At 30.7% G+C, this 25,949-nt stretch overlaps 5 protein-coding genes across 6 annotated transcripts; 2 read left to right on the top strand and 3 right to left on the bottom strand.

Moving 5' to 3' along the window:
- Window positions 1–2,698: 2,698 nt before the first annotated feature.
- On the bottom strand, window positions 2,699–7,039 carry LOC145749960 (D-2-hydroxyglutarate dehydrogenase, mitochondrial-like). The gene is made up of 11 exons (XM_082565857.1): window positions 6,882–7,039; window positions 6,566–6,704; window positions 6,240–6,323; window positions 5,856–5,958; window positions 5,384–5,577; window positions 4,684–4,852; window positions 4,317–4,493; window positions 4,020–4,129; window positions 3,729–3,894; window positions 3,280–3,409; window positions 2,699–2,854 (listed from the first exon to the last, which is right to left on the bottom strand). The coding sequence occupies exons 1-11, from the start codon at window positions 7,025–7,027 to the stop codon at window positions 2,728–2,730; spliced, it is 1,545 nt and encodes a 514-aa protein (XP_082421983.1). The 5' UTR covers window positions 7,028–7,039; the 3' UTR covers window positions 2,699–2,727.
- Window positions 7,040–7,167: 128 nt separating this feature from the next.
- On the top strand, window positions 7,168–9,282 carry LOC145749470 (CDP-diacylglycerol--glycerol-3-phosphate 3-phosphatidyltransferase, mitochondrial-like). The gene is made up of 3 exons (XM_082565240.1): window positions 7,168–7,181; window positions 7,356–7,402; window positions 7,615–9,282. The coding sequence occupies exons 2-3, from the start codon at window positions 7,386–7,388 to the stop codon at window positions 9,167–9,169; spliced, it is 1,572 nt and encodes a 523-aa protein (XP_082421366.1). The 5' UTR covers window positions 7,168–7,181; window positions 7,356–7,385; the 3' UTR covers window positions 9,170–9,282.
- On the bottom strand, window positions 9,104–11,285 carry LOC145749472 (mitochondrial S-adenosylmethionine carrier protein-like). 2 transcript variants are annotated; one of them, XM_082565242.1, is made up of 2 exons: window positions 10,454–10,594; window positions 9,104–10,288 (listed from the first exon to the last, which is right to left on the bottom strand). In XM_082565242.1, the coding sequence occupies exon 2, from the start codon at window positions 10,249–10,251 to the stop codon at window positions 9,433–9,435; it is 819 nt and encodes a 272-aa protein (XP_082421368.1). In that variant the 5' UTR covers window positions 10,252–10,288; window positions 10,454–10,594; the 3' UTR covers window positions 9,104–9,432. The 2 variants fall into 2 exon arrangements, with proteins under 2 accessions (XP_082421368.1, XP_082421369.1); XM_082565243.1 differs by having other exon boundaries at window positions 10,150–10,288; window positions 10,454–11,285.
- A 409-nt stretch (window positions 11,286–11,694) lies between these two features.
- On the bottom strand, window positions 11,695–12,900 carry LOC145749471 (2-oxoglutarate and iron-dependent oxygenase domain-containing protein 3-like). The gene has a single exon (XM_082565241.1). It carries the CDS (start codon window positions 12,583–12,585, stop codon window positions 11,695–11,697), a length of 891 nt encoding a protein of 296 aa, XP_082421367.1. The 5' UTR covers window positions 12,586–12,900.
- Window positions 12,901–13,312: 412 nt separating this feature from the next.
- LOC145751289 (uncharacterized) lies at window positions 13,313–14,132 on the top strand. The gene is made up of 3 exons (XM_082567403.1): window positions 13,313–13,491; window positions 13,743–13,880; window positions 14,003–14,132. The coding sequence occupies exons 1-3, from the start codon at window positions 13,336–13,338 to the stop codon at window positions 14,108–14,110; spliced, it is 402 nt and encodes a 133-aa protein (XP_082423529.1). The 5' UTR covers window positions 13,313–13,335; the 3' UTR covers window positions 14,111–14,132.
- Window positions 14,133–25,949: the final 11,817 nt, after the last annotated feature.

The raw sequence follows: 25,949 nt of genomic DNA on the forward strand, positions 1-25,949 counted from the left end.
TTTTAAATCATAATAACGGTCGGTATTTTAGAATTTAAATTATGTTAAATAAATACTGATAACGCAAAAAAAATACCCAAAATCATTTATATAAAAGTTAACAGTTTATTAAATTATTTTTGATTTTTTTGGGAAAGTTGATCGGTCAATATCCGTTTCGAACGCGGGCGGAAAACGATCGAATTGCCGCAACATTTTGAAAATGTCACGAGATGTTGTAATTAAACTTATCGTATTAATTACTCATAACTGACACATAAAAACGTGATCAGACACCGAATTTTTTAGAAAACACCAAACTGAATCAAGTCGTTGGTAATCGCTTTGATAATTGTTCCAAAAATAGAAAATATTGTAAGATATAAATACACGTTAATTTACGGCATATCACATACATAAAATGCTAATTAATAACACACAAATTTAGGCTCAATCTAAATGCAACTAACTACTATATTATTTAAGTAACTCTTACTTAAAATATTAGGTAATAAATAAAAATATTTTATTTAACATTTTTTAGTTTAAGTTTATAAGAATATATACTTTTTACTAAAAAAGAGATCACATTTAAGGTTTAACTATAATTTACACCCATAAAGGATTAGACAAAAATAATCTTACAAGGGAAAAAATCAGCGCGTTCACGGGGTTTCGTGTATCAGACTCTGGTCGAATTACTTACAAAGCTTCGATGTCCAACTAACTTACTGATTTAAAGATGACAAAAACTTCACATAATAATTGCTGATACGTTCACGTAAAAGAATTAGGTAATTTTGTTATAATTCGCCGACGAAAACTTCGTTTTTAACACAGCTAACTGAAGATTAAATTAAAACCGCTAAACTGTAAAAAAATAACTAGCAGAAAAAACTAACATTTTGCTCAAAATATGAATAAAACCAGGAGTTCCTGATAAAAATTGAAATATTTGTGCATAATATTATACTACGAACAATAATACAACGTTCTTTTTTATACTGTTTATAACACAATCGCATTATTACCGATAAATCAATGCGAAACTTATATTTAAATCAGAATATAAAACAACGGACTGCACAACCATTTCCTTTTTATAGTTTTTTTTAGCTTATATATAATATTAACTAAGCTTCTATGCGTTATTATACGCAATTAAATATATATCGCTAACCTTTCCCGGAAAAAAAACTCGTTCTACTACGCAAGTATAGCTGCCTGGCGTTTCCCATACTGCGTTAATGTTAGAGAAACAAGCAACCTTTTTTTTTCAATCCCCCCTTTTTCTCTTTTAGAGCCTTGTTATCTCTCATATATTTCGCTGATTTTGTAAGCGAAAGATTGCCAAGCGCGCGGCTAGCCCTAGAGATTACAAATTATAATCATTTTCCCGATTACAGTGCTTATTTACAGCAATAGTTGGTATTTGCTGGCGGCCATACTAGTTTCTTTAACGACCCGAAGCTACGATAATACACAACAACACGTAAAAAATGCCGAGAAGGTAAACACAGTTTTCTGTAAAAATTTTTATTACTTTTTAAAAGCAAAATTTTTATAAAGAAAGTATAACTGTAGTTTGTAAATCATAAATTATTTATAAATTAAAAAAATAAATACCCCAAAATACGCATAACATGTGTTGTTGAAAAATAACTGTTTGGCTTAATATAACATTTAACTTAACCTTAGGGCTTTGAATACATTCACACGACCAACAAAAGCCTAGTTAGGAGAATTAAACAAGTAAATCGTCTCCCTTTATATTTTGGCACGCAGAGCATTAAAATCTACAGCAGCTTAAGCCTTTGGAATTTAAACCTAAAAGTCAAGTTTAAAAAAATCATCCATTTTATTCCACGAGAAAAATTTCCCAACATTTAGGTATATATATTTGATTGCGTTTTATGCTTACAGTTTATAGTATAAATAATTAAAACGGTGGTGACATTTTAACCGCTGACATTAATGTACTGATTACTGAGCCTGCTATATTTAACATACAGTAAAATTAACTCAGTAACCATTTCCAAAAAAACAAATGGCTTTTAACTACGATATTTTTATAGTGCTTTAATATCTTCGCTCTTTTTCGGGAAACCCTACGTTGGAGTTTATTATGTAATAAGAGCTATAAACGGTAAAAAAGTATCCGTGTATTAGGCGTAGTTGATTGGCCTTTATAATATAACCACAAGAAAACTAAATGCGCCGAAGGGAATCCATAAATAATTAATTTCTAACCAGCACATTTAAATTATAGTTCAGATTAACGCGGTTTAAAAATTCCCGCGCGAGGTTTCTTCGCACAAAACCAATCATAATGTCATAACAAATTTACGCTATATTGTCAAGATTTCCCGTAGCTTATAAAGTAAAAATTACAAATTAAAAGGCAAAAAAATAGTTTTCTTAAAATGTACATCATTTAATGGCAAAGAAACGCCTTAACAAAACAGCAGATTTTTTATAGCTGGTACTACTATACCTCAATTACAGTCTATATAATTTATGTAAATGTTTTATAACCATATTAAACAAGCCCTATAATTTAGTTATAAAAACCTAGTGCTCAAGAGCGCCACCATTTAAAACGTAATAAAAATATCACCATTTTTTTGTAAGTTTTATTTATTGCAACAGCTAAATTAAATATAACATGATTAAAGTGCATAGACAACTTTACTTAAAACAATGAAAAAAGCTACCATAAAATAAAGATAAAATATTGGTTCCCTGTGTTTAATTATCAGGTAAAGTTTTGTAAGGGTTTAAAATAAGATTTGGGTCGAATAAAGATTTGATTTGTTTCATCAAACCTATTGCAACATCACTTTTCGAATAACCAATAAAATTTCTCTTTTTAAACCTACAAACAGTAAAATATTTGTATTATAACAGTTGTTTATACCTTTTTTAAACAGTAACATTTTTTAGTTAAAATTTTTTTTAGTTTATATATCTTTATCCTCGATGTGGAAGGGTTGACTTCACGACCTAAACATAGCATAACATCTGTTACCCCGACCCAGCCTTGAGTTGCTTTTTGCAGTTTGGGATATTATTAATTATAATTGCCTGGTAGTTAAGCTGCTGATTAAGTGCTGGCTAAGCAGGGGTTTATACCGTTCATAGCACTCAAGAGCACTACAGCATGAGAGCAGTTGGGATTGAACCCACAATCTTATGTAGTGTAGCAAGTCTTGTGTTATTTGTATAAACACAAATATTAAAAAAAAAACTCTTACAAAAATATTTTCCATATTTTTACTTTGAAAATTTTTTTTAACTTACCCCAACCCATGCTCAGCACTTATGCTCCCTTTATGACTAGAAGTCCATTCAAACACAAAGGGTTCTATCTTGGACAAAAGGTTTTTATCAAATTTATTAGCAACAACATTTAAATGTAGATTTCCATCACCTAAAAACGTAATCAGAGTTTAAAAAAAAAAAAATTGGTAAATTTGAAATCACATAAATTTAAACAGGTTTAATAAAGAAAATCTTACATGCTATATACTTAAATGTAGGTCACACTAATACAGAGATTATATTTAAAACAAACAGGCCTATGTTATAACTTTTCTATGTCCATATTTAAATTTTAAACTTTATTGTGTTACTGACTAAAGGTTGATTTAGCGTGATGTAAATTTGCCTAGCACAAACAGTATAACAATATAGAAGTGTAATTAAGCCATGGCAAATATTTAAAGAACATTACTCTTTGTTTAACATACCCAAATGGCCGTAACCCACAACTGTTTTACAGTTATTATCAAGGTGTTTCTTTGTTTCGAGCACCATTTCGTACATTTTTTCTCTCGGCAACGAAACATCGTATTTAAAAACAAAGCCATCTCTCATTAGGGCCTCTGCTATTTGTTCTCTGAGTGCCCACATTGCCTAAATAACAAACAAAATGTTAATTTATAATCAATATTAAAAAGCATATTAGTTTATAGTAATACTAAAACATTATTAGGTTATTAATTCATAAATCTCCTTTTCAGTTGATGGATTTTTATTACCTTCATTTTAGTGTAATCTGTGGCTATAGTGCCATCTTTAGCCAAACCATTTTCCATAATGTGATCAAGAAATTTGTTTAGTTTTTCTTCATCATGCTCAGAATTAGAACCTTAAATAATAAAATAACTAAAATTTATTTAGTGGCCAAATAATCCTTTTGTTTAAAATAAACATTAAGTTTAATGTTTACAAGGAAAAAAAATATTTCAGTGGTATATTTTTTTAAATAAACAGTTCATCCAAAATTAAAGCACATTTTTTGTTGTTTATAGTTACTTTATTTTAATTTAAAATACCTGAGGTTTCAATTAGCATGTAAAAAGGATGATCTGCAATCGGATTGGTCGATCCTACATGTTCAGTGACCAATCGCATGCACTCGACATCCATAAATTCAACGGCAGATAAAATTTCACATAGACTAAGCCGGGATTGTTTCAAAATTGAAAGCACATCTTTAAACGAGTTTACACCTAAAACATAGATAAAATATATGAAAAAAAATTACTATTTTATACCAGTAAAAGTAATATTTTAAATATAAAAAAATGTAGCTAGTTTTTGACTTACATTACCTTTTATTAGTTACAAAGTCTGAAAATAAAACTTAAAATAAAAACGAAATCAATTATATACAAATTTAGTTTTTGAAATTAAAAATACCCAAAAATGCCAAATTTGTGGATTGTGGTTTTTGAGGACAAGCGATCGCAACTTTGGTGACGACTCCTAAAGTTCCCTCTGACCCGATCATAAGTTGTTTAAGATCATACCCAGTGTTGTCTTTTGGTAAAGTTGACAGACAATCTAGTACTGTCCCATTGGCTAGCACCTAAATGGAATTTAAAACTACAGATTTGTTCATTTACACAGTTTAATTAAAACAATGGCATGCTTGTTAGATAATGTTTTATGTTTCTTTTTTGGAAGTATTTAAATTTTAGTAATTAAATAATACAATTTGAATGAAAACCTTTTTTATATATTTTAATATAGACTTTATCATTATACATCCTAAAGTTAATAACAGCAGCATGGTGTAGTGTTCAGAACACTTGGCTTAACTACATAATGTTCTGGGTTTGATCCCCACTGCTCTTATGCTCTAGCGCCTGTGAATAAGGCGCTATAATCAGATAAACTCCTAATGGGTTAACACTTAAGCAGCAGCTTTATTATCGCCAATTATAAATTTATAATATCCTAAACTACTAAAAGCAACTTGAGGCTGGGCCAGGGTTACTGATGTCACTCTGTGTTTAGATCATGAATTCGACCTACCTACATCAAGAATAAATAAACATAAAAAAAAATTCCTATAAACAAGTAAAACTACAACAGTAAAGAATGAAACAAAGCTTACTGCCTCTACTCCCAACACTGTACCCCTAAGAGTTCCATATCTTAAAAATCTTAGACCACCAGCATTAGTTGACACATTTCCTCCCAAGTGACAACTTCCCTTTGCTCCCAGGTCTAAGGGGGGAATTAAATTGTGGGAAGATAGTTCTTTGGACACTGTCTCTAAAATACAACCAGCCTGACACACAAGTACACCTAAAAATATATCAAAAGTATGTTCTGTAAATTAGTAATCCTCAATGTGGGTAGGTAGACTTCATGACCTGAACACAGAGTAACATTAATAGCCCCGACCCAGTCCCAAGTTGCCTTTGGTAGTTTGGAATATTATTAATTACAAATGCTGATAATTAATATGCTAATTAAATGTTGGCTTAGCAAAAGTTCCTACCGTTTAAAGTGCCTAACGTAAGGGTGCTACAGCATGAAAGCAGTGTGGAACGAATCCCTATATTCGAATATTTGCTTATAACCTGATAATGGATCAATTGATTCGATTTTATTCATTCTTTGTGTTGACAAAATAATTTCATCATGAACAGGAACACTACCGCCAACTAATCCTGTATTACCTCCCTTTAACATTAATTTACTATTTAATTTACATATTATTAAACTAAAATTTTATTTTTTACTTTTTTATGATTTAAAATATTTTTTTCATGATTGGTGCATACACACTTGAAACTACCAAGAACATAGTAAAAAAAGTATATATTAAAAAAAGTAATAATCACAATTCTAACTGAATGAACAAATTAAAAATTTTATGAATTAGTATACCACACAAACAAACAATTATTTAAATTAATTTACAATTTTTAATGTAACATTCTATTTGTTTAACATTATCCAACCTGTGGGCAAATGGCCAACAAACGATTGTTGGAATGTTTTAGTATTTGTGAAACTTCATCTGTGGTTTTTGGCAGCAGTAAAAGCTAAAAAAGTAAGTTTTCAGTATGATTTAAATAAAAAGGTTATCTTAAATTAAATACATTTTATAGAAAAAGGAAAAAACTGGCTTGAACTCAAAAAATATTGAATATGTGCAATAACCTTAGTAAACACGTAATAGAGCAAAAGCAATATTAACATTACCAAAAATTATAGGAATTTTGTTAATCTTAATAAATGATGAAAGTTTTGTTAAAATCTAAACAACAAATTTATTAATACTCACTTTACTTTGGCCTCTTACACTTTTCATCCAATCAACATTATGAGGTTCAATATCACTGCTATCTGTGATCACATGACTATCACCAACTATGCTTTTAAATGTTGTTATATCATCTTCGGTAAGGGTAGCATAATTTCCTCTGCATAAGAAGTAATGTATTGCAGCAAGATCACATTTACATGTTTTTACATAAAGTTATATTGCTCAATAACTTGTTAATTGTTTTGTTTAATTTGTAATGGGTGTTTTTGCTGACTTGATAAAAAATTAAATAGAAATAAATATTGACTTTTAATTAGGATAATCAATATCATACCTTTTTATGTTGTATGTTTCTGCAGTAAGGGGAAGCTCGTTTGCAGTTGAATACAACTTTATTATAGAAAATCCATTTATAGTTTTATAAAAATTTTGTTTAAAATAAAAGTTGCGCAGTAATAGAGCTGATTTTAAACAGTTCATCTTCAGTTCAAATTTGTTTAACACAAATATCATCAGCTGACGAAGATAACTAATTTAAAAGTTTTCCCATTGGGGAAAGTACCAAAACTTCGAAGATAATTTTAATATCCTCAGTTTGGCAATAAAGGTTTCAGGTTTGTTTGGTGTAAGTAAGGTAAGTAAGAAAATCTAAACGCTTCTGAACACTAATTAATGTTTAAAAATAAGAAATTTATAAAATTTACTTTTTACTGGTTTACGTTTTATGCGTTGTGCAAGCTTATTGCGTAATAGTTATACCAGTTAGAAATCGTGATGAGAATTGTCATGCTTTTACTGTTTTATTTAGGTTTTAGCTTACTTTAGACAACCGGAAGTAATGACCTTAATTAATAGGTAGAAAACTTTTTTTTTGTCTCGTTTTTGGGTGTGTAGGTTGCTTTCATACTGTATACACAGACTGATTATTAGTTAGAACAGTAATTTTACTAAATAAAAAAAAATATAATATTATATATGTTTTAAAATTTAACATAGTTGTTTTTTTATATTTATTTATAAACAGGTAACAATGTATACTGTTGTAAATTTAATATAATACCCTTTAGAATGAAAGACTATGCGGGAAATGAATTCGCTTGGATAAGTGACGCGGCTCCTGCCTTTGAAATTTCTGGAGACAATGTTACAGTACTTTCTACTCCAAGAGAATTTTACGACTCTGTTATTGATGGAATTAAAAATGCCAAACATAGGATTGTATTATCGGCACTGTACCTCGGTACTAGTAATCTAGAGAAAAAAATGGTTTCTGTTTTACATGAAACTTTGGCGGATAGGAAGAATAAAAACACAAAAATGGATGTTGATATTTTGTTTGATTATGTAAGAGGGTCTAGAGGAGAAATAAACTCAAAAACTATGTTTTTGTCTTTGCTGCAGAAGTTCTCAAACCCCGATAAATCAGATACTAACATCGATTTGAATGTTTCCTTATTTCACACCCCACAATTGAGAGGTGTTTGGAAGAGTTACTTGCCTGAGAGATTCAACGAGATTGTTGGTGTTGCTCATGTAAAAATTTATTTATTTGATGATTCTTTTATTGTGAGTGGGGCAAATTTAAGCGAGAGCTATTTTGAAAACCGACAAGATCGATACATGCTATTTAAAGATTGTCCAAAGTTGGCTGATTTCTTTCAAAGGCTCGTTAAAACTGTCAAAAAGTTTTCATTTGATTTGCAGCCAGATGGGACTGTGAAGTTTTCCAAAGAATGTCCACATCATCCATTTGAAGGGGACTATAACTTGTTTGCTAACTTTGCACAATCACATTTAGCACAACTTATTTCACCGTACTACCAGTCCACTACTTACAAACCTTCTTCAAGCTATTCTTACATTTTTAATTATGTACAAAAATTGTTAGGATATAATTTGATTGAAAACGATTCTTTTTTTCAAACAAAAAAAGATGGATATGACCCTGACACACAATTACAACGTACTTCTAAAACTCAGAATAAAGTTTACGACACTGTGGTTTATCCTTCCTTGCAACTTGGGTGTATTGGTCTTCGCCATGACGAAAAAATCACAACAAAGCTTTTGCAATCCTTTCCCAGGGGTTCTCATGTTACTTTCACATCAGGGTATTTTAATGCAACTGACAAGTATTTAGACAGCATTATGAAAAGTCCAGCAAATTTCGACATTCTAACTGCTTCACCAGAGGCCAATGGCTTTTTCGGATCCAAAGGAAATAGCCGCTTCATTCCAGCAGCTTACATACAACTTACAAAGCAATTTTTCGATCAGTATAAACAACAAGAAAGAGGATCAGAAATATCGTTACAAGAGTATATTAGACAGGGTTGGACATACCATGCCAAAGGACTTTGGTTTTATAAGAAGAACGAAGAGCTTCCTTGTTTAACTATGATAGGGTCACCAAATTTTGGATTCCGGTCATGTAATCGGGATTTAGAAGCTCAGATAACACTTATGACAAAAAACAAAAACCTGATGAAGCAACTGCACCAGGAACAATTAAACTTGCTAAAACATTCTCGCGAAATAAATGAAGGAACTTTTCTTCAAAAAAGATATTTTGTGCCACGCTGGGTTTATTTGGTTACGAATATTATCAAAAATTATTTTTAGCGGAATTTTATCACGAATTGAACATTTTTTTTAAACTATGTTTTAGTAAAATTTCTTGAGACCTTTTTTACTTGATGTTGTTTTTTTAGATGAATTAATAAACAAGAATCAAAAACTAAGTTTGGTTTTTTAAATCTTGGACCAGTTATCTTTGAATACAAAACTGAGTTTTTTATTTAAAAAGTGCGTATTAAAGCAAATGGTATGATTGTGTGGACAACAACATTAATAAAAGCATATTTACAAATGCAAAGTTAACACAATTAATTGCCCAAAAGATTTTTAGTAAGATCGAAGATTCCTAAGAAAATAAATCCACCTATTGCGATAAATGTAGTTCGGGGCAGTGAACCAGAAAACAGGACGGCAGTACCTTCAGATTTATAAATATTTAAAATCACTTTGGCAAAATTCGAGGAGGCTGTCGGGTCTTTTGTTTGAGCAAGCATGATTCGAGTTTTGGCGACATCGAGTGGTGTAGTCACAGCAGCCGAAAATCCACCGGATATGAAACCGCAGCAAGCACTCTGCAATGGGGTTACTTTATTTTTATCGGTTGATTTTGCCCAGCTGTATTTTAAGAACTCCCACAGTGGAAACTGGATAATCGAAAATGGTATTTCTCTCATTACAGTACTTCCGTACCCCCGATAAAAACCTCTGAATCCTTCTTCTTTAGCACATTTGCGAAAAATATCATAACTCTTTGCAGTTTTATCGACTTGAGCACGCTGTTTGATAACTTCAACTGGAACTCGGACAATGCATGCCATGACCTCACCAAAAGAGGCAGTTGCCATGTCAACAAACATATGGTGGACTGGACATTTTACATTAAATCGATTGTTCAAGAAAGTACGAGATCCATCATAAAATGTAAAGAATACTGCAGATCCTGGAGCAGATCCTAACAAAACAGATCCAATTCCCGAATAAAGATTACGAAAGCCTCCAGATTTTATGAATCCCTGTTTGCTTTGAAGCCTTGTTTTAATTGTGTCAATGGGAAATAAACTTGTGTCAACGGCAAAACCAGCAGCAGCGCCACTTACAAGGGAAACAAACCATTCATTATGCAGCATACTACAACCTACGTTTACACCAAACCAAATCCTTAACCTGAAATATATGAAACAATTGATATACTAGAAAGAACATTAAAAAACAAAGAATGCACACAAAACAATATTTGGCTAAACTAAAAATAAATTATTATAAATATATATATACACCAAATTTGTTTTAGGTACTATAGAACAGTCTCGTGGTCTTTACTATAACTACCTGTTGGTTGAAAATTTAGGGTTGAAACAACGTTGTAAACGCTTTGAGCAAACTCTGCATTACTTTCCACATCCGTCTGCAAAATTTCAAACATTTCTTGCATGTAGGAATCAATTGTTTCACAAGTTGGGAGAGCTCCTGTTGTTGGCAAAGGAGTTTTTGAGAAGGCGTTAAACAAAATACCTCGAAACTGGCTCAACTTAGTTAGCAACGTCTCGTTTTTGGCATTTTGTGACTCAGTTTCACCATCTAATTTCACAATAGCATTTCTCAAATTGTCTAAATGCGTTTCAAGGATGCAGTTCTGTTGTTCGTACTCTGCATTGGTTTTACTTAAGCGATGAAGCTCACTTTCTTTTTCCTTGTTGTGGTCTAAAAATGCTTCTGTGAATATTGGTATGTCAGCAGTTTGGGACCCAGAGTTCGCTGTCTCCTCACTAACAGGTACATTTTGTTCCATAGCAGCTTCCTGTTTAAACTCCATTTCATCAGCAATGAACTTCTTGTACTCATCACTCTTATGATACTCTTCCAATGTCTTTAAATATTTTTCTTTTTCAGATTCTGCCGTGGCCAAGTAGATCGATTTTTGATCGTCGGGAAGAGAAGTCCATTCTTCTCCTAGAAGCTTTGTGGCTTCGATCATGTTAAGATTGGGATTTTTGCTCATTAGATCTTCTCGGCGATCTCTCATGAACTGAACATAACCGGTGACTGGTTTCTTTGGAGCATTAACATCTTTCATTGCCTTTGGTCGTTTTCTGCCTTTCGGCCAACCTCTTCGTTTTCTATCTTGTGAATCCATATTTTAATTTTATTTTTTAAGTGAATTCAAAATTTAAAAAAAGTAGTGTGCAATAATATAGGAGAATCTGTAAAACAATTTTTAACACCTTTTACATTTATCCCCATTTTTACCTTTAAACACCAAACACAATTTAAAAAAATGATTTTAAAGCTAAAGAACATAAGCTATAAGCTTATAAACTAAAAAAATTTCAATAAAAGCAAATCGGATCTTTAGAGTGTATTGAACACAGAAAATTTTTGTAAAAAATACAGATTTAAATAAATGGAATAATAATTTAAAGAGTTATAAATTACAGTGCATAGAATATCACCTAACAACACAATGAATTCTTTTCACAATTTAAAAAGACACCAAATCATATTGATAGCACATACTTTGTCACAAAACAAAAACACATTGCCACAACCCCAAAATTAAATTGTAATTTTTATTAACTATGTATTTGTGGATCAGAAATTGCCTGTTCTGGATCACAAGTAAAAGCAATAGTTAGTGCATATCGAGTGCCAGAACTAACTTTTTCAACATGATGTGGATTTTCAGACCCAGAGGTAAAAAACGATACCCGACCTGCCCTAGGTTCTATTAGTGTGTCTTTATCATTGGCATCAAACATAAATCTACCACCTTTAAAATCTGAACCATGGGTTGTTAAGTATAGTAAAGAGGTATAATCAAACGACCCATATTGAATTTTATCAATATGATTATGCCAGTATTCATCATGCTGTGTTTTAGCTTTAATTGAGTTTATACGTGAGAAAAAAGTTGGCTTAGTTAAATATAAATTAACAGGATTTATTCCAAATTGTTCAGATATTGCTCTGTGAACTCTGTTTTTTACATCCACATATACTTTAAGATCGTTCTCTGATATAACATCTGACAAAGCATTTTTATCTAAATATTTGTAAATGTTTATAAACTGGGTACCTTTTGACATTGCACCCGAATGCAAATCCAATATTGATGCACCACCATCTGACCCTCCATGCTGTAATGCGTTTGTAATTACTTTTAAAAGAATATTCATTTCATTGTCAGTTACAAGACCATCTCTTACACAACGACTACAAGTTTTCATGGGAGTACAATTTTCAAAAATCGGGTGTTCTTTGTAATCAGTTGAACAAGAAACATTTTCACAGTCAGTTTCTAAGAATTCGTGACTGGCGTAAAATGTTTTTGTACTGGTAAAATACGAAGAATAAATATATGCTACGGTAATGCTGCAAATAATTCCAAAAACAATATGCAGAAACCCATACGATTTTTTTGTTGGTACGGGTTTTTTTGTTGTTTTTGAAAGTTTTTTTACCATGTTTTTTAGTGTTAATTATATAACACTTAAATATAGAGCCTTTTCGAACTAAAGGCCGTTTACTATTTCACTGTCCTTCGTCAGTTGGTTGTATTTACCAATAAAATTAAAAATACGAAAAAGCTATAAAACATAAATAGGTTTAAAATGTTTTCAAACATCACCTTGTCACGATTTCGAACTGGTATAAATATTACGCAATAAGCTCGCAGAACGCATAAAACGTAAACCAGTAAAAAGTAAATTTTATAAATTTCTTATTTTTAAACATTAATTAGTGTTCAGAAGCGTTCAGATTTTCTTACTTACATTACTTACACCAAACAAACCTGAAACCCATGTTGCCAACGTGTCTTGAAGGCATCTATGCGCAATATGCAAATATGTTACTAATATGTCGATTATTAGTTATAACCGGCATGCCCGATATCTGCCCGAAAAATATAAACAAGTTTTTTTTATTTTAATTAATGGTGTTTTATAAAACTGTAAGCATGTCAATGGTTACCAATTTAAGTTAGTGATATTCGCGAATCGTGTTGTAAATTTACACGAAACGCAGATCTTTTTTTTCAAAATACGATTAACATTTGTGGTTTTGCTACAGGCTATTTTTCAGTTATTTTTTTTAGGTAACTTAATCGACTGAAGGTATTTTTTTGTTAAGCTATATATTGGCAAGAATTATTTAAAAATGTTATAATTAAAACCAATTTTTTTAGAAAAAATTACAAAATTGAATATATCTGCATGATGAGTAAATTTATGGTATTGCTGGGGTCGTGTTTGACATTACTATTTCAGTTAGGTAGCACTGGACCTCGTTCACACTGTATTAAAGGAAAACTAATCAACGGAAAACCCGTAGGATATCAACTTGTTGTTCCTTGTAATTTTCAAAACGGGGTAAATTGTAATAAACTTTGGGATTATTAAAAAATTCAGGCATTAAGTGAAAAACAAAAGTTTATCGTTAAATATTGTTTTTTAGTTAGCAAATAATTGCAACATTTTTAAATAATAACCTTAATGGTATTAATGTCTTATTTCTCTAGCTCTAAGTGCAACATTGTCCATATATCCAATTAGTGTGCATGCACATAAAGCTTATAACGACTAATAAAAGTTTATAACGACTAATAAAAGTTTTATAACAGGAGTATTGCGAAATCAAGTTTGAGGTAAAAAGCTACCTGACTAGTATACAACGATCTTGTAAACAGGGGGAAGCTTGTATGAGTAACATGAAAAATAATCCTGAAATTTGCTACGGAAAGAATGCAATGCTGTCCTCGGTAAATTTAACAAAACTACATAATATGTTAAAAAATAGTAAAAATGCTGTCGATTAAAAAAAGTATTATTAATACGTAAAATACTAAAATTGCTGTCGGGTAATTTTTTTGTAATATTTTAGGTGCGACAATGTCATTTTTGTTGTAACACGAGCGTATGCAACAACTTCACAACAATTCCTGATGTTGACGAACCCTTACCTACTGTTGAATACATAGGAAGAACATAACTATGTTGACAATACAACTTGCATGATTTAATGTTTTATCTCATTAAACAGAAACAAATAAACTTAACAAAGAAATTAATTTTTTATTTTTTAAATAAACCTATATTTATTCATAAGTTCAAAATTAGTCATTTTACATTACAAATATATATATCCACACTTTACTGTTAGAATCAGGTAACCGAGAGTTGACAAAAATAAGATTTATCCACCATTCAAAAAATAATTTTGAGTTCTTTTAAAAACATTTTTTAATTAATTTTATTTATTTATTATGTGACTCTAATATAACTACAAAAACTGCCATTCCATACATACCGACACTATCACGACACGACACGTGTCTTGAAGGCATCTATGCGCAATATGCAAATATGTTACTAATATGTCGATTATTAGTTATAACCGGCATGCCCGATATCTGCCCGAAAAATATAAACAAGTTTTTTTTAATTTAATTAATGGTGTTTTATAAAATTGTAAACATGTCAATGGTTAGCAATTTAAGTTTATGGTATTCGCGAATCGTGTTGAAAATCTTCATAAAGCGCCGGTATATTTTTTTGAGATATTGCTCTTTGTTTCACCATCAATTTTGTTTTCACCATCAATTTTGAGGGAAGACAATCTCCAGTTTTATGTCGAAAACACTTAACAGCCAATTATACACGCTTGTTACTAATAAGTAAATTTGGTATAGGCTAAACCATATTACCGATTAAGTATATTTAATACTTAAATGATTAAAAAATCCCTTGCCCAAGTTACAGTAAAGCAATATAGTATCAAGTAGTAAGTTACGAATGTTTCGATAGTAATGTGAAGTATAATTAATAGACTCAAGTAAGATTTAGTTCGGGACTGGATTCAGGCGTAAGGCAGAATCAATTTTATTACATAATTTTATTACATACAATGTTAAGTCCATTTATATGAAAAACCAGTTTATATTTTCATTAATTTTAAATGCAATTTTACACTCAGTTAGACACCATTAGCCGCCTTTGAGCGCTTTTTTTTGTACCACCTTATCGCCTGGTCATTTAAATTTTTCCTCTTTTTTACGTTCTTATGAAGTCACGTGATTTGTGTTTTGCCTTTTTTGTGTTATATTTTTCGTGTGGTAACTTAATTTTCGGAATTATATTTTAGTACGTCATATATTTTAGAATACGATTTGCCCTGTTCTAACAATACAATAATGGTCTTCAGTTAGTTTTTGTTAAAAGTAATATCGATTTGTAAGTGTTAAGCCAGTATTTTTTTTGTTAATTGTTTTTTTTTGTGTACTGAATTTGAATACATTGTAGAGTATTTCAATTGTTGTGTCAGTCAAGTTGGACAGTTGCAATTCTGGGCCCATTATCGGCATTATTTTTATATTAACTGGGATCAATCTGTGATCAAGGGGCGTATTTTATTCTCCGATCAACCTATTGTTGGTCACGTGGGGTAAGGTTAGATAAACCCTACATACAATTTTTTTCTATTTATGTGTATTCTTGTTTTAAATTGCAAAAGTTAAAAGTAATGTAACATAAAATACCAAATATTTTTAAATAAAAATCAAACCGCGAACTAAATTGCCGAAATCACATATTCTATAACAAATTGCTTAATGTTTTGAAAGTACTAAGATAACATCATCTGAAAGTTGGAAAGTAACCAAGATTAGATTATTTTGTTTTTTTAATTAAAAATACTTCAAAAGTAAAAAAATGTCTTATATAATATGGCTAAATATTGCTTTTTATGTTAAGTTTGTTTTCTGCAAAAAAAATTAAAAAAAAAAGTACAACAAACGAGTCAGAGAGGACAAAATAAGGTCATTTTCCTATGTCTGCCAGCATATGATCTTACGACGATGACGTCGTGCGTCACGTGACTCGCGAGCGTTGGGACTTTCCCTATTTACAATATTTACCTTCAAATCCCGATATCTTAAAAACTACTTGACCAATTTTTAAAATAATGGTATCATCGTGCAAGTTGGAAGAATTCCAACATAATTAAAAATGAATCTCTACGACCGAACCATCTCTTTAAGTATATGTTCTTGTTAAATTTATCTGTTTTACTTTATATGTGGCTAGTTTGGGAAAAAGAACGGGGTTAGAATTTAAATAAGTCAAATAAAATCTTTTTTACAAACTATTGGTGATCGTAACAGTAAGTCGATTTTGCTTATTTATGATAAAACATAAAACTACTTTAAACAACGTCGTAAAAGTTTTATTTGAGTTCTTGTACACAACTTTAAAAATGCTTGTGTCCTCGTTTTGCGAAAAAATTGCACGAGTATTTTCAAGTTGTGTTAAATGAGTTGTTTAGTTGTGAACTACAAGCGTGCTGTTTAAGATATTTGCAAATAGGCTTTTGGAGACTTTAAAACTAAGTGATGCAGATATTGTGCGAGAAAATAATATAAAAAGTTAAAATAATAAATAAATATTTATATTAAAGGCGTTCGACGTTCCTTTTTTTCAAGAAACTTTAATCTAAACAATTATAAATCTTTATTGGAATTTTAAAATTTTTTGTTTTATCATCATTTGTTTAGTTCCATTTAATTAAAAAAAAAGTTTGGCATATGTAGTAACCTAATTGTCGCCCTAAAACGTATAGACCTACATACTACAGGGGTATATAAATTAGGTTTTAAAAAAATAGCGAACAGGAATTAATTAACTTTCAATTTTTATTAAAAACTATAAAAATGATAAATTCTTAAGCAGTTTAAAAGCACTAAAAATAGTTTAGTCCACCCCTACAAAAATCGTTTAAAGTTATTAAATTTTATTGATATTTAAAATTCCTTGTCAGATCAATAAAAATAATCAAGTCATAAAAAAGTGCGGGTGCGGCAAATAATAAAACTTTAAGTTTATATATATTGGTATAACACAGTACCAGTTAAGCGCTAGTTAAAAATCGCAAACTATTTATGGTTATGCTATTAAAAAATGTTGGCAAACAATTAGACGGTCATTCACACGACAAAAAGTAGAAGAGTAACAGTTTAAAGGAAAGTAAATCTAATAGTGTTGCAGTTTTTAGTATTTTGTTGCCTGCGAAAGGTCATGTTTTATCAAGAAAAATTGTTAATTTAAATTGTTTATAAAATATCGTACCGTAGCCGTATAGCATTATAGTGTTGAACTAATTTTAATTTTACATAGAAATTATACTTTAAATTGCAAACGTTAAAAATATTTAACGGCTTATTGGCCTATATTGATAACTTTATTATAGAGAACTAACATACAGAAAATGGCAAAAGAAAACAATTTACAAACTATTGAAGACTGTATAAGTAAGTAAACTTTTGTTTGTAATCTATATCCTAAAAAGCTCAATAGTATTTACAGGTATGCAATTATTGTCTCAGTGCATAATGAAAAAAATTGATTTGGTCTAGCTTATCCCAAGTTAAGTCCTAAAATTCGTTTTAGTTTTTTATGTGTCCCATTCATGTTTAGATATTGAATATCTATTGGCAAGAAATCTTAAATCTAAATGTGACGAAAATGGCATTGAACGTGACCCGAGCGAGACATTTCAACAGATTTATAAGTTAGCAAATGTTTATAGAAGAAAATTTAATATCCGGGAAAACAGAGATTTGAATGAGGTAAGGTATGACTGTGTTAAAAGTGCTGCCTTATATCAAGCCTCGCTACAAAGAGCACCATCAAACAACGACGTTCTTCAAGTAGAAAATGGAATAAAGCAACTTTACAGCGACTTGATAAGGTTTGTTAAAGTCAAAACTGTATATGTAAATCAATTGCATAAGGCAATTCAAATGCTAAAAGGTGGCCTTAGCAAATTTCGAGCCGATTTGGAGGTTGAATTTGTCTCAATTAGAGATCCCTTTCAAAATAAAGTCTCTTTAGATTCTTTTGACCATATTAAGGAGCAGATGTTTTTTCATTCGACAAGTAGTTACTTAAAAATATGTACTAATAAATATATCCAATTTGTAAAAAAAGTGTGCCGTTTTGCTTCTGATATTCTTGGTAAAGAACCATGCAAATTTTCTTTAATGGGTCTTGGCTCGCTGGCACGACGTGAAGTAACACCCTATTCAGATTTTGAAAGCATTTTACTTATTGAAAAAGAAACAGAAAAAAATCTTGTCTATTTTCGAAATTACACTCTTCTTATTTTCGTCATGGTTGTAGGATTAGGAGAAACTATTCTCCCAGCAGTCGCTATTAAAAGCCTGAACAACACCGATAGTGAAAACCCTAAAGATGACTGGTTTTACGATAGTTACACAAAGCGTGGTATTGCCTTTGATTCTCTCCGACCTGACGCTTCAATAAATCCTTTGGGCCGATTGCCCACAACTAAAAAAACAAATCCAACAGAACTAATAAAAACTCCAGGTAGCATGATTGCTTTCTTGGATATGCCAGAACAAAATAAGGAAGGCTACCATCTTTCTGAAGTGATACAGCAATCTATATTTGTAGCAGGCGACAACAAACTTGCAAGTAAATTTCAGAAATTTATTTGGAAAAAAATTAAAAGCTGTGTTCAAAAAGATTCATCTTATGCTGATTTTTTTAAAAAATTAAAAAAAAATATTGAACAGTTTAATTATAGTGATTTGCAACAAGGTAAAAAGGTTGACGTTAAAAAAGATTTATATCGTGGAATAACTCTAATTTTGTCTAAATTGTGTGTATTTACACAGCACAACTCCACTTCTTCTTTTGATGTTCTTAACAATCTTTACGGTGAGAACATAATCGATGCAGAGTTTTTGCATGATCTAAAAACAGCACTTGCCATTTCTAACTACGCTCGTGTAAACAAGTATCTAAACGCAAAAAGTCAAAATGAGACGATGTCTGGAAGAAGAAGCATCAGAAGAACTAATGAAGTAAGTATTTCTTCTTTAGTTCGGCTTATTTCAATTGGCATAAACTTTCAAACAAGGTTAAAGAAAGCAATTAAACAAAAAGATATTTATATGTTGCGACATCGACTTGAGGAACAAGGATTTCATAAATTGTTTCAAAAAGGTAGAATACTTGCTCGTTTTGAACACAATGATCCAGCTGTAAAGTGCTTTAAAAAGGCTTTAAACCAAAAAATACCCCCAGAAATTTCATCAACTACAGATTTAAATTTTCGAATTGGAAAATGCTACTTCAATAAACAAAATATGAGCACAGCCTTAGATTTCTTTGATAAGGCAATTGTGGAATGTCGCAAACAAAAATCAGCCCACTACGCCCGAGTTCTTCAATATAAGGCAATGTGTTCTATTAAAATGGGATCTCAACCAATCGTTGTTCAAACTATTTTAAAAGAATCAATTGAAGTTCTTTCGTGGATAGATACCAGTGTAGACACAGTGTATGAAACCAATTCTCTAAGAGAATCTTTAGAAGTGTTGATTATGGATTGCCAAAGAAATGGTTTGTTTTTTGAAGCCTTCGAAGTAGCTGTTCTTGCTGGGGATGCCGCACACCAAACCAATGATGACAAATTAGCCTTAGCTTACTTTGAAAGGGCGTCTTCTTTATCAACAGAATACCATGGACAGAATGACATCTCTGTAGATCGTTTAAGGTTACTACATGGTTTCGCATTGTCTCACGCTGAGCTTAAAAACATTGAACAATCGTTCATAGCTTGTATTGATGCTATTAATGTAGTTTTTAGCCTGTGGCATTTATCCCAGAAGATATTAAAGATTCAACTTCAAAATGGATCCGAAGATTTATCTTCATATAGTGAAAAAATTTCAAAAATATTTTCACGTTGTCTTATATTGGATGTAGATTTTTTATACTCCAAGCGTGCTATTTCAGATATATTATGCATTTTGGGAAAATTTAGAGTTACCGAAAAGGATTTAGTTTTAAAACGCATGAAGGCGGAATATGCTTTAAAGCAAGGAACATATATGTTTAAGGAAGATAACTGGGATGAAGCCAAAACCTCATTTATCATGTCTAGGCAAATTTATCTTTCCATGTATGGCCATACTGAGGGAACTGCAGATTGCGATTACAACATTGGATTGTGTTTCAAAATGCAGGGTGAACGCGAAAGTGCAGTTCATCATTTTTATGAATCTCTATCTCGTGGAAAAAAATTTACTGCTTTATCAAAAATCTTGCACAACGTTCTTAAAGAATGTGATTTCAAAGCACCTGGAAACTTTAAACTTGATGAAGTCATAATGTCCTCCATTGATAGTTTGTGTGATAAAATAAAAAATGATACAGACCAATGGTTCTTTGACATGTTGTTATCGTTTTTTAAGCAGTCGTTTGCAGTTCGCGATATTTCTTCTAGAATATCAATACTTGACAAGGCAGTTTTTCTCTGTGTAGACAAGAACGTTCTTACAGTTTCTCGCGTTTCAAGGTTGATTGATACATACTTGACAACCCTACCTGAATTAACTAACGACATCACGGGCCCTTCTGTTCTCCAAATATTTTTGATGGTCGAAAAATTATTTTTACAGTTCAAACGTATTGACTTTATTTTGGAAAAAACCTACAAGAGTATAATGGAAGGTATGTTTTGGCATGATATGGAAAACATCACTTTTGTTCGAATGATGCTTATAATAGCAAATTATCAAAGTGAAAATTCCACTAAGGAAATGACTTTAAAAACCCTTAAAAAAGCCCAAATTACGTTAGAAATGGACCCAATGACAAAAACAAATTTCCAAATGTACATTGACATCAGGTTACTTATTGCTGAAACGCAAGCAAAAATGCAATCTACTAGCGACTCTATTGTAACATTTACCCAGATTTTACGGTTTATGGATGAAAATGGTAGAAACCTTTATTCAAGCTACGATCTTAATCTTAGCAAATTTGAAATCGTTCGAAGTCAGGTTGAAATTTTACCGAGTAACAAGTTGTCAGTTGATACAATTGGGTTATTTTGTGAGTTACTTATAGCAAACGATGAGCTATCCAACAATAATGCAGTGTGGGAGCTTTTGCTTACTCGATGTTTACCTCATGTTGAGTTCAGCGATGTCGCAACAGTGGACAAAATGTTGTGTGCTTTAAACAAACTAGACTTAGACCAGATTCTCTTGCTTAATGCAGCGAAGTATTCTTTAAAAGCCAATTACGTGAAGAAAACATTTGAAGTTATTTCTCATTTTATGACCAATGCAAACACAGGTTGTCAGAATCCAACCAACGCAAAGAATGTGATGTTAAACAACATTATTAAATTCGGTTTTAAACTTAGTAGTTTGATATCGAAATCTATTACCAGAGAACAAAACAGGCCAAGTGTTATTTTATTTTTTAAAAACTCATTCCGATCCGAATTTAAAAAAAGGGTTTTGGGAAACTTAGGAGATTGTTTATTTCCAACATTTATGTTTCATGAGATCTTAAGTGTGATACACGTTTATGGAGAATTAAGAAGGGTAGGTTTGCGCTTTTGTTGTAAATAAATCTTAAGTTACTTTTATTAGCAAAATGTGGCTACAAAATCCAACATAACAAATTGTAACATAAATGTTAGTTAGTAAAAAAATAATTAAGGCAAATTTGTAATCCTGTGTTATAGGTATTTTTAACTCAAGCGAGAGATTGCGAAAGTCCACAGCAAGTAGCCTGGTTGTACGAATCTGCTGCTGAACAATGCAATGTTAATAATGAGTACTCGGAATCGATTATTTACTATGCTGAACTGCTGGCGTACCTTAAAGAAACTCAACAAGGAAGCGAAATCAAAGTGATGTCCCAACAAGTAAAACGGTAAATAAGTGTTTTATTTTAGGTGGTGTTGATATACACAAGGTTATTTTACTTTAACTTAAAAAAAAACTTGAAATTATTAATATTAAATCTGTTTCTCGTTATATTAAACCAGTAATTTTGTATTTAAGTTATTTTTAACGCAAATACTAGTAAATACTCAAAGAGTGACTTACAAATACATTCCCGAAACGTCATTACCAAAACTTTAAAGTTGTTATAGTAAAAGACTGACAACCTACTAAAAACTGATCACAATACTTATATATATTAAACCAGTAATTTTGTGTTTAAGTTATTTTTAACGCAAATACTAGTAAATACTCGAAAAATGACCTACAAATACATTCCCGAAACGTCATTACCAAAACTTTAAAGTTTCTGTAGTAAAAGACTGACAACCTACTAAAAACTGATCGAAATATTTATTTTGGCTAAATTCCAAACATGTTTATATACAGGTTAATAGATACATGTCTTTATCACTTGATGTTTATTTCGTTGAAAAATGATTCCACAACACAAGCTCAAAACTATAAAGAAGAACTTTTTAATTCACTTTTTCCTTTTCTATCTGAAAACAGTGGTATGATTTTGTTTTATAAGATTTTAAAGATATTCTAAAAGTTAGTTTTAATAATGTTGTAGCATGGCGTACTAGCTAATTAGTTTTAGCTAAATTGATATTATTTGCATTTGTGGTAATCATGTACATATTTAAACAAAAAATCAATTTGTTTACGCCTGGCGGCATTTTGAGTTAATTCAGAATTGTATTTAATACCAACGTTTTGCACAGATTCGGGTTCAAATCAACCGGTGCGGTACACGAAAGATGAATGGAACTCGTGTGTAAAAAAAGCTTCAGAAAAGCTGTTTAGTCAGCCCACTTACGCTTATTCCACCGACTATGAACAATTGTATACTACTACCAGCAGTTCAGTAGAGAATCCGTACGGCGACGAAGATTTTGAAGTCGAAGAATATGTAAGTGTAAATGAATATGAGATGGAGATACCTTATGATGAATCCGAATGGAGTGATGGTACATATGAAGAGATTTCGGACAATGAAGTTGATGATAACACTTACGACGATGTGGCTTAGGTGCATTTTGACAAAAAAATGGCAAATGTATGAAAAATTGTACAAGTAGTTTATTAAAATCTGTCCAAATTAAAATCTCGTTTGTTAAGTTCGCTAAATTAATGATGACTCTTATATATCAAATTGTCTTGCTATTTTTGCTAACTCGGTAACATTTAATTATTATAACCGTGTACTGTATTGTTAGATACTAATTTTTACATTAAAAAAATTAAAATCATTTGTTTTATTAGATACTTAAATCACTTTTTAACCAAACTTTTTGTTTTCCCCGTAAATTTTTTTGTCGCATTATGTTATAACATTATTGTTACTTAATTTTCTTTTTTGCTTGATTAAGATTCGTTCCATTTGTTTACGTTCCATAAGTTTTCGTCTTATTAGTTTATTTTCCATTTGTTTTTTTTTATTTGTTTCCGTTCCATTTTCTTTAACGGCTTTAGCGCTCCAAAACAACAAGTTTTTATAACGAATTTGCAAAAAATATTGACATTTTTTTTTAAATATTATTAATTCGTTTATATTATTTACCAAAAACCTATTACATTACATAGTAACAAAAAATTAGAGCCAGAGGCATTACCACAAACCAGAAGATGAGCGAGCGTTTAACCAATTTAAATTGGCTTAGTTGGTGCCCTGCGTTTTTCATTGGTTTTCGAATTTACACACAAGCGTAATTTAATAAATTCATATAATAAAATCAAACAATGTATTGTATCACTTAACGTTTGCGGTCCTCGCAAAACTGTTTTTTATCTAACCGTTTTTTAAAAATATATTTAAATACCTTAACATAAAAAGTACTCCAAAATGTATACTGTTACTTTATACTCAATATAAATATAATATATAACAGGTTTTTATTATTTTATAAGTGCAAAAATAAATACAAAGTGATTTAAAAAAATTAAGCTTTTTTATTTATTTAAACCATGAAAAAATAAGTATGATACAGTCAAATAGTTTTCGGCGTATATTTTGGCTTAGCGGTTTGGGTGTTCCGAAAAAAAAGTCCCACATTACAAAACTAAAAAAGTTTTTAAATTTTTACCTTAATTTGTTTTTCATTTTAATTTTTTTCTGTATATAAAATTCCATATTTTTTGTAAAAATGTTAAGGTCACGAAAAAGTACACGGGCGTTTAATATTAAAACTCGAAGTAATCTACTTTCGTATAACCTAGTACCAGTTACGCGGCAATTAAAATTACAAACTATTTCTAGTTGCACTTTCGTACTTTTAATCATAAGTGTTAGCAAACAATTAGATGATTACTCACATGACAAAAAGTAAACAAATCTATTAGCTATAAGGTAGTCAAACTTGATATTTTTGCAGTTTTGGCAGGAAAAATTATTGATTTATGCTGTTTTAAAAATATTATACCATTGGGGTAACATTATTATGTTTCAAACTACATTTTTATTTTTAAATAGAAATTGTAAATAGAAAATGTATTCAATAGCTTCAGTATAAAAAAGCTTCTAGAGAGAACTTGAATATAAAAAATGGCAAAAGAATTTAATTTACAAACAATTAAAGACTGTGAAAGTAAGTAACAACCCATTTAATGGCCAAATGTACGGTTCATATTTTTCTAAATAAAAAAAGTTAATGCCCCGCGACTAACTTTGGTAACTATATAAAAAAGGTAATTTATATAATAGAAATAGTTAATACATGCATGTCTCTTTTTACTTATTTATATGGCCAAATATTAGTTGTGGTGAGGGCTTATAAATTTTGTAACTTGGTTACAATAGGCAATTTAAAGTAAACTGACAATAGACTTTTAATAGTAGTCCAAAAACTATGATCAATCATAAAAAAAAATTGTTAAATAAAACCTTGTAGACTTTTTTATATTATGGTACAAAAAATGGTAAATAACTACTGAAATATATTTCAACAACACAAATTGTAAAAATCACGTATTGAATGGGGAATGAGAATATAAAACATGACAGTTTTGTAACAAAAGACTTGAGTGTTTACATCTGTAACTGTTTAAAATTTAACATATTGGATTGAGATGGCTTATCTTCTGTTAAGTTATAAATAAACCTTTTTTTTATGTTTTCCATTATGTTTAGATATTGAAAGTTTACTTGCAAGAAATCTAAAGTCTAAATGTGACGAAAATGGCATTGAACGTAATCCGAGCGATACATTTCAATACATCCATAAATTAGCAAATGTATATAGAAGAAAGTTTAATATTTGTGAAAACAGAGATTTGAATCAGGTAAGATATGACTGTGTTAAAAGTGCTGCTTTATATCAAGTCTCGCTACAAAGAGCACCATCAAACAACGACGTTCTTCAAGTAGAAAATGGAATAAAACACCTTTACAGCGACTTGTTAAGGTTTGTCAAGGCTAAACCAGACAACTCTTTGCATAAGAAAATTCAAACTCTCAAAATTGATCTAGACAAATTTCGAATTGACCTGGAGACTGAATTTGTCTCAATTAGGGATCCCTTTAAAAACAAAGGCTCTTTGGATTCTTATGATCAAATTAAAGAGCAAGCGTTTTTTAACTCGACAAGTAGTTATTTAAATATATGTACTAATAGATATATTAATTTTGTAAAAAAAATATGTCATTCTGCTTCTGATATTCTTGGTAAAGAACCCTGCAAATTTTCATTAATGGGTCTTGGCTCGCTGGCACGACGTGAAGTAACACCCTATTCAGATTTTGAGAGCCTTTTACTTATTGAAAAAGAAACAGAAAAAAATCTTGTCTATTTTCGAAATTATGCTCTTCTTGTTTTCGTTATGGTTGTAGGGTTAGGAGAAACCATTCTTCCAGCAGTCGCTATTAAAAGCCTGAACAACACCGATAGTGAAAACCCTAAAGATGACTGGTTTTACGATAGTTACACAAAGCGTGGTATTGCCTTTGATTCACTCCGACCTGACGCTTCAATAAATCCTTTGGGCCGATTGCCTACAGCTAAA

Source organism: Corella eumyota, chromosome 4, assembly GCF_963082875.1.
Source record: "Corella eumyota chromosome 4, kaCorEumy4.1, whole genome shotgun sequence".
In the NCBI taxonomy this organism is placed as follows: Eukaryota; Metazoa; Chordata; class Ascidiacea; order Phlebobranchia; family Corellidae; genus Corella; species Corella eumyota.

Excerpts from the sequence above, each read along its gene's own strand:
- LOC145749960 (XM_082565857.1), bottom strand. The coding sequence starts at position 7,027 with ATGAACTGTTTAAAATCAGCTCTATTACTGCGCAACTTTTATTTTAAA. Across the intron at positions 4,494-4,683 it reads CACAAATTTGGCATTTTTGG|GTGTAAACTCGTTTAAAGAT; the intron begins GTATTTTTAATT and ends TCTATGTTTTAG. Across the intron at positions 2,855-3,279 it reads AGTGCTGAGCATGGGTTGGG|GTTTAAAAAGAGAAATTTTA; the intron begins GTAAGTTAAAAA and ends TACTGTTTGTAG.
- LOC145749472 (XM_082565242.1), bottom strand. The coding sequence starts at position 10,251 with ATGCTGCATAATGAATGGTTTGTTTCCCTTGTAAGTGGCGCTGCTGCT.
- LOC145749471 (XM_082565241.1), bottom strand. The coding sequence starts at position 12,585 with ATGGTAAAAAAACTTTCAAAAACAACAAAAAAACCCGTACCAACAAAA.
- LOC145751289 (XM_082567403.1), top strand. The coding sequence starts at position 13,336 with ATGATGAGTAAATTTATGGTATTGCTGGGGTCGTGTTTGACATTACTA. Across the intron at positions 13,492-13,742 it reads CTTGTAATTTTCAAAACGGG|GAGTATTGCGAAATCAAGTT; the intron begins GTAAATTGTAAT and ends GTTTTATAACAG. Across the intron at positions 13,881-14,002 it reads AGAATGCAATGCTGTCCTCG|GTGCGACAATGTCATTTTTG; the intron begins GTAAATTTAACA and ends GTAATATTTTAG.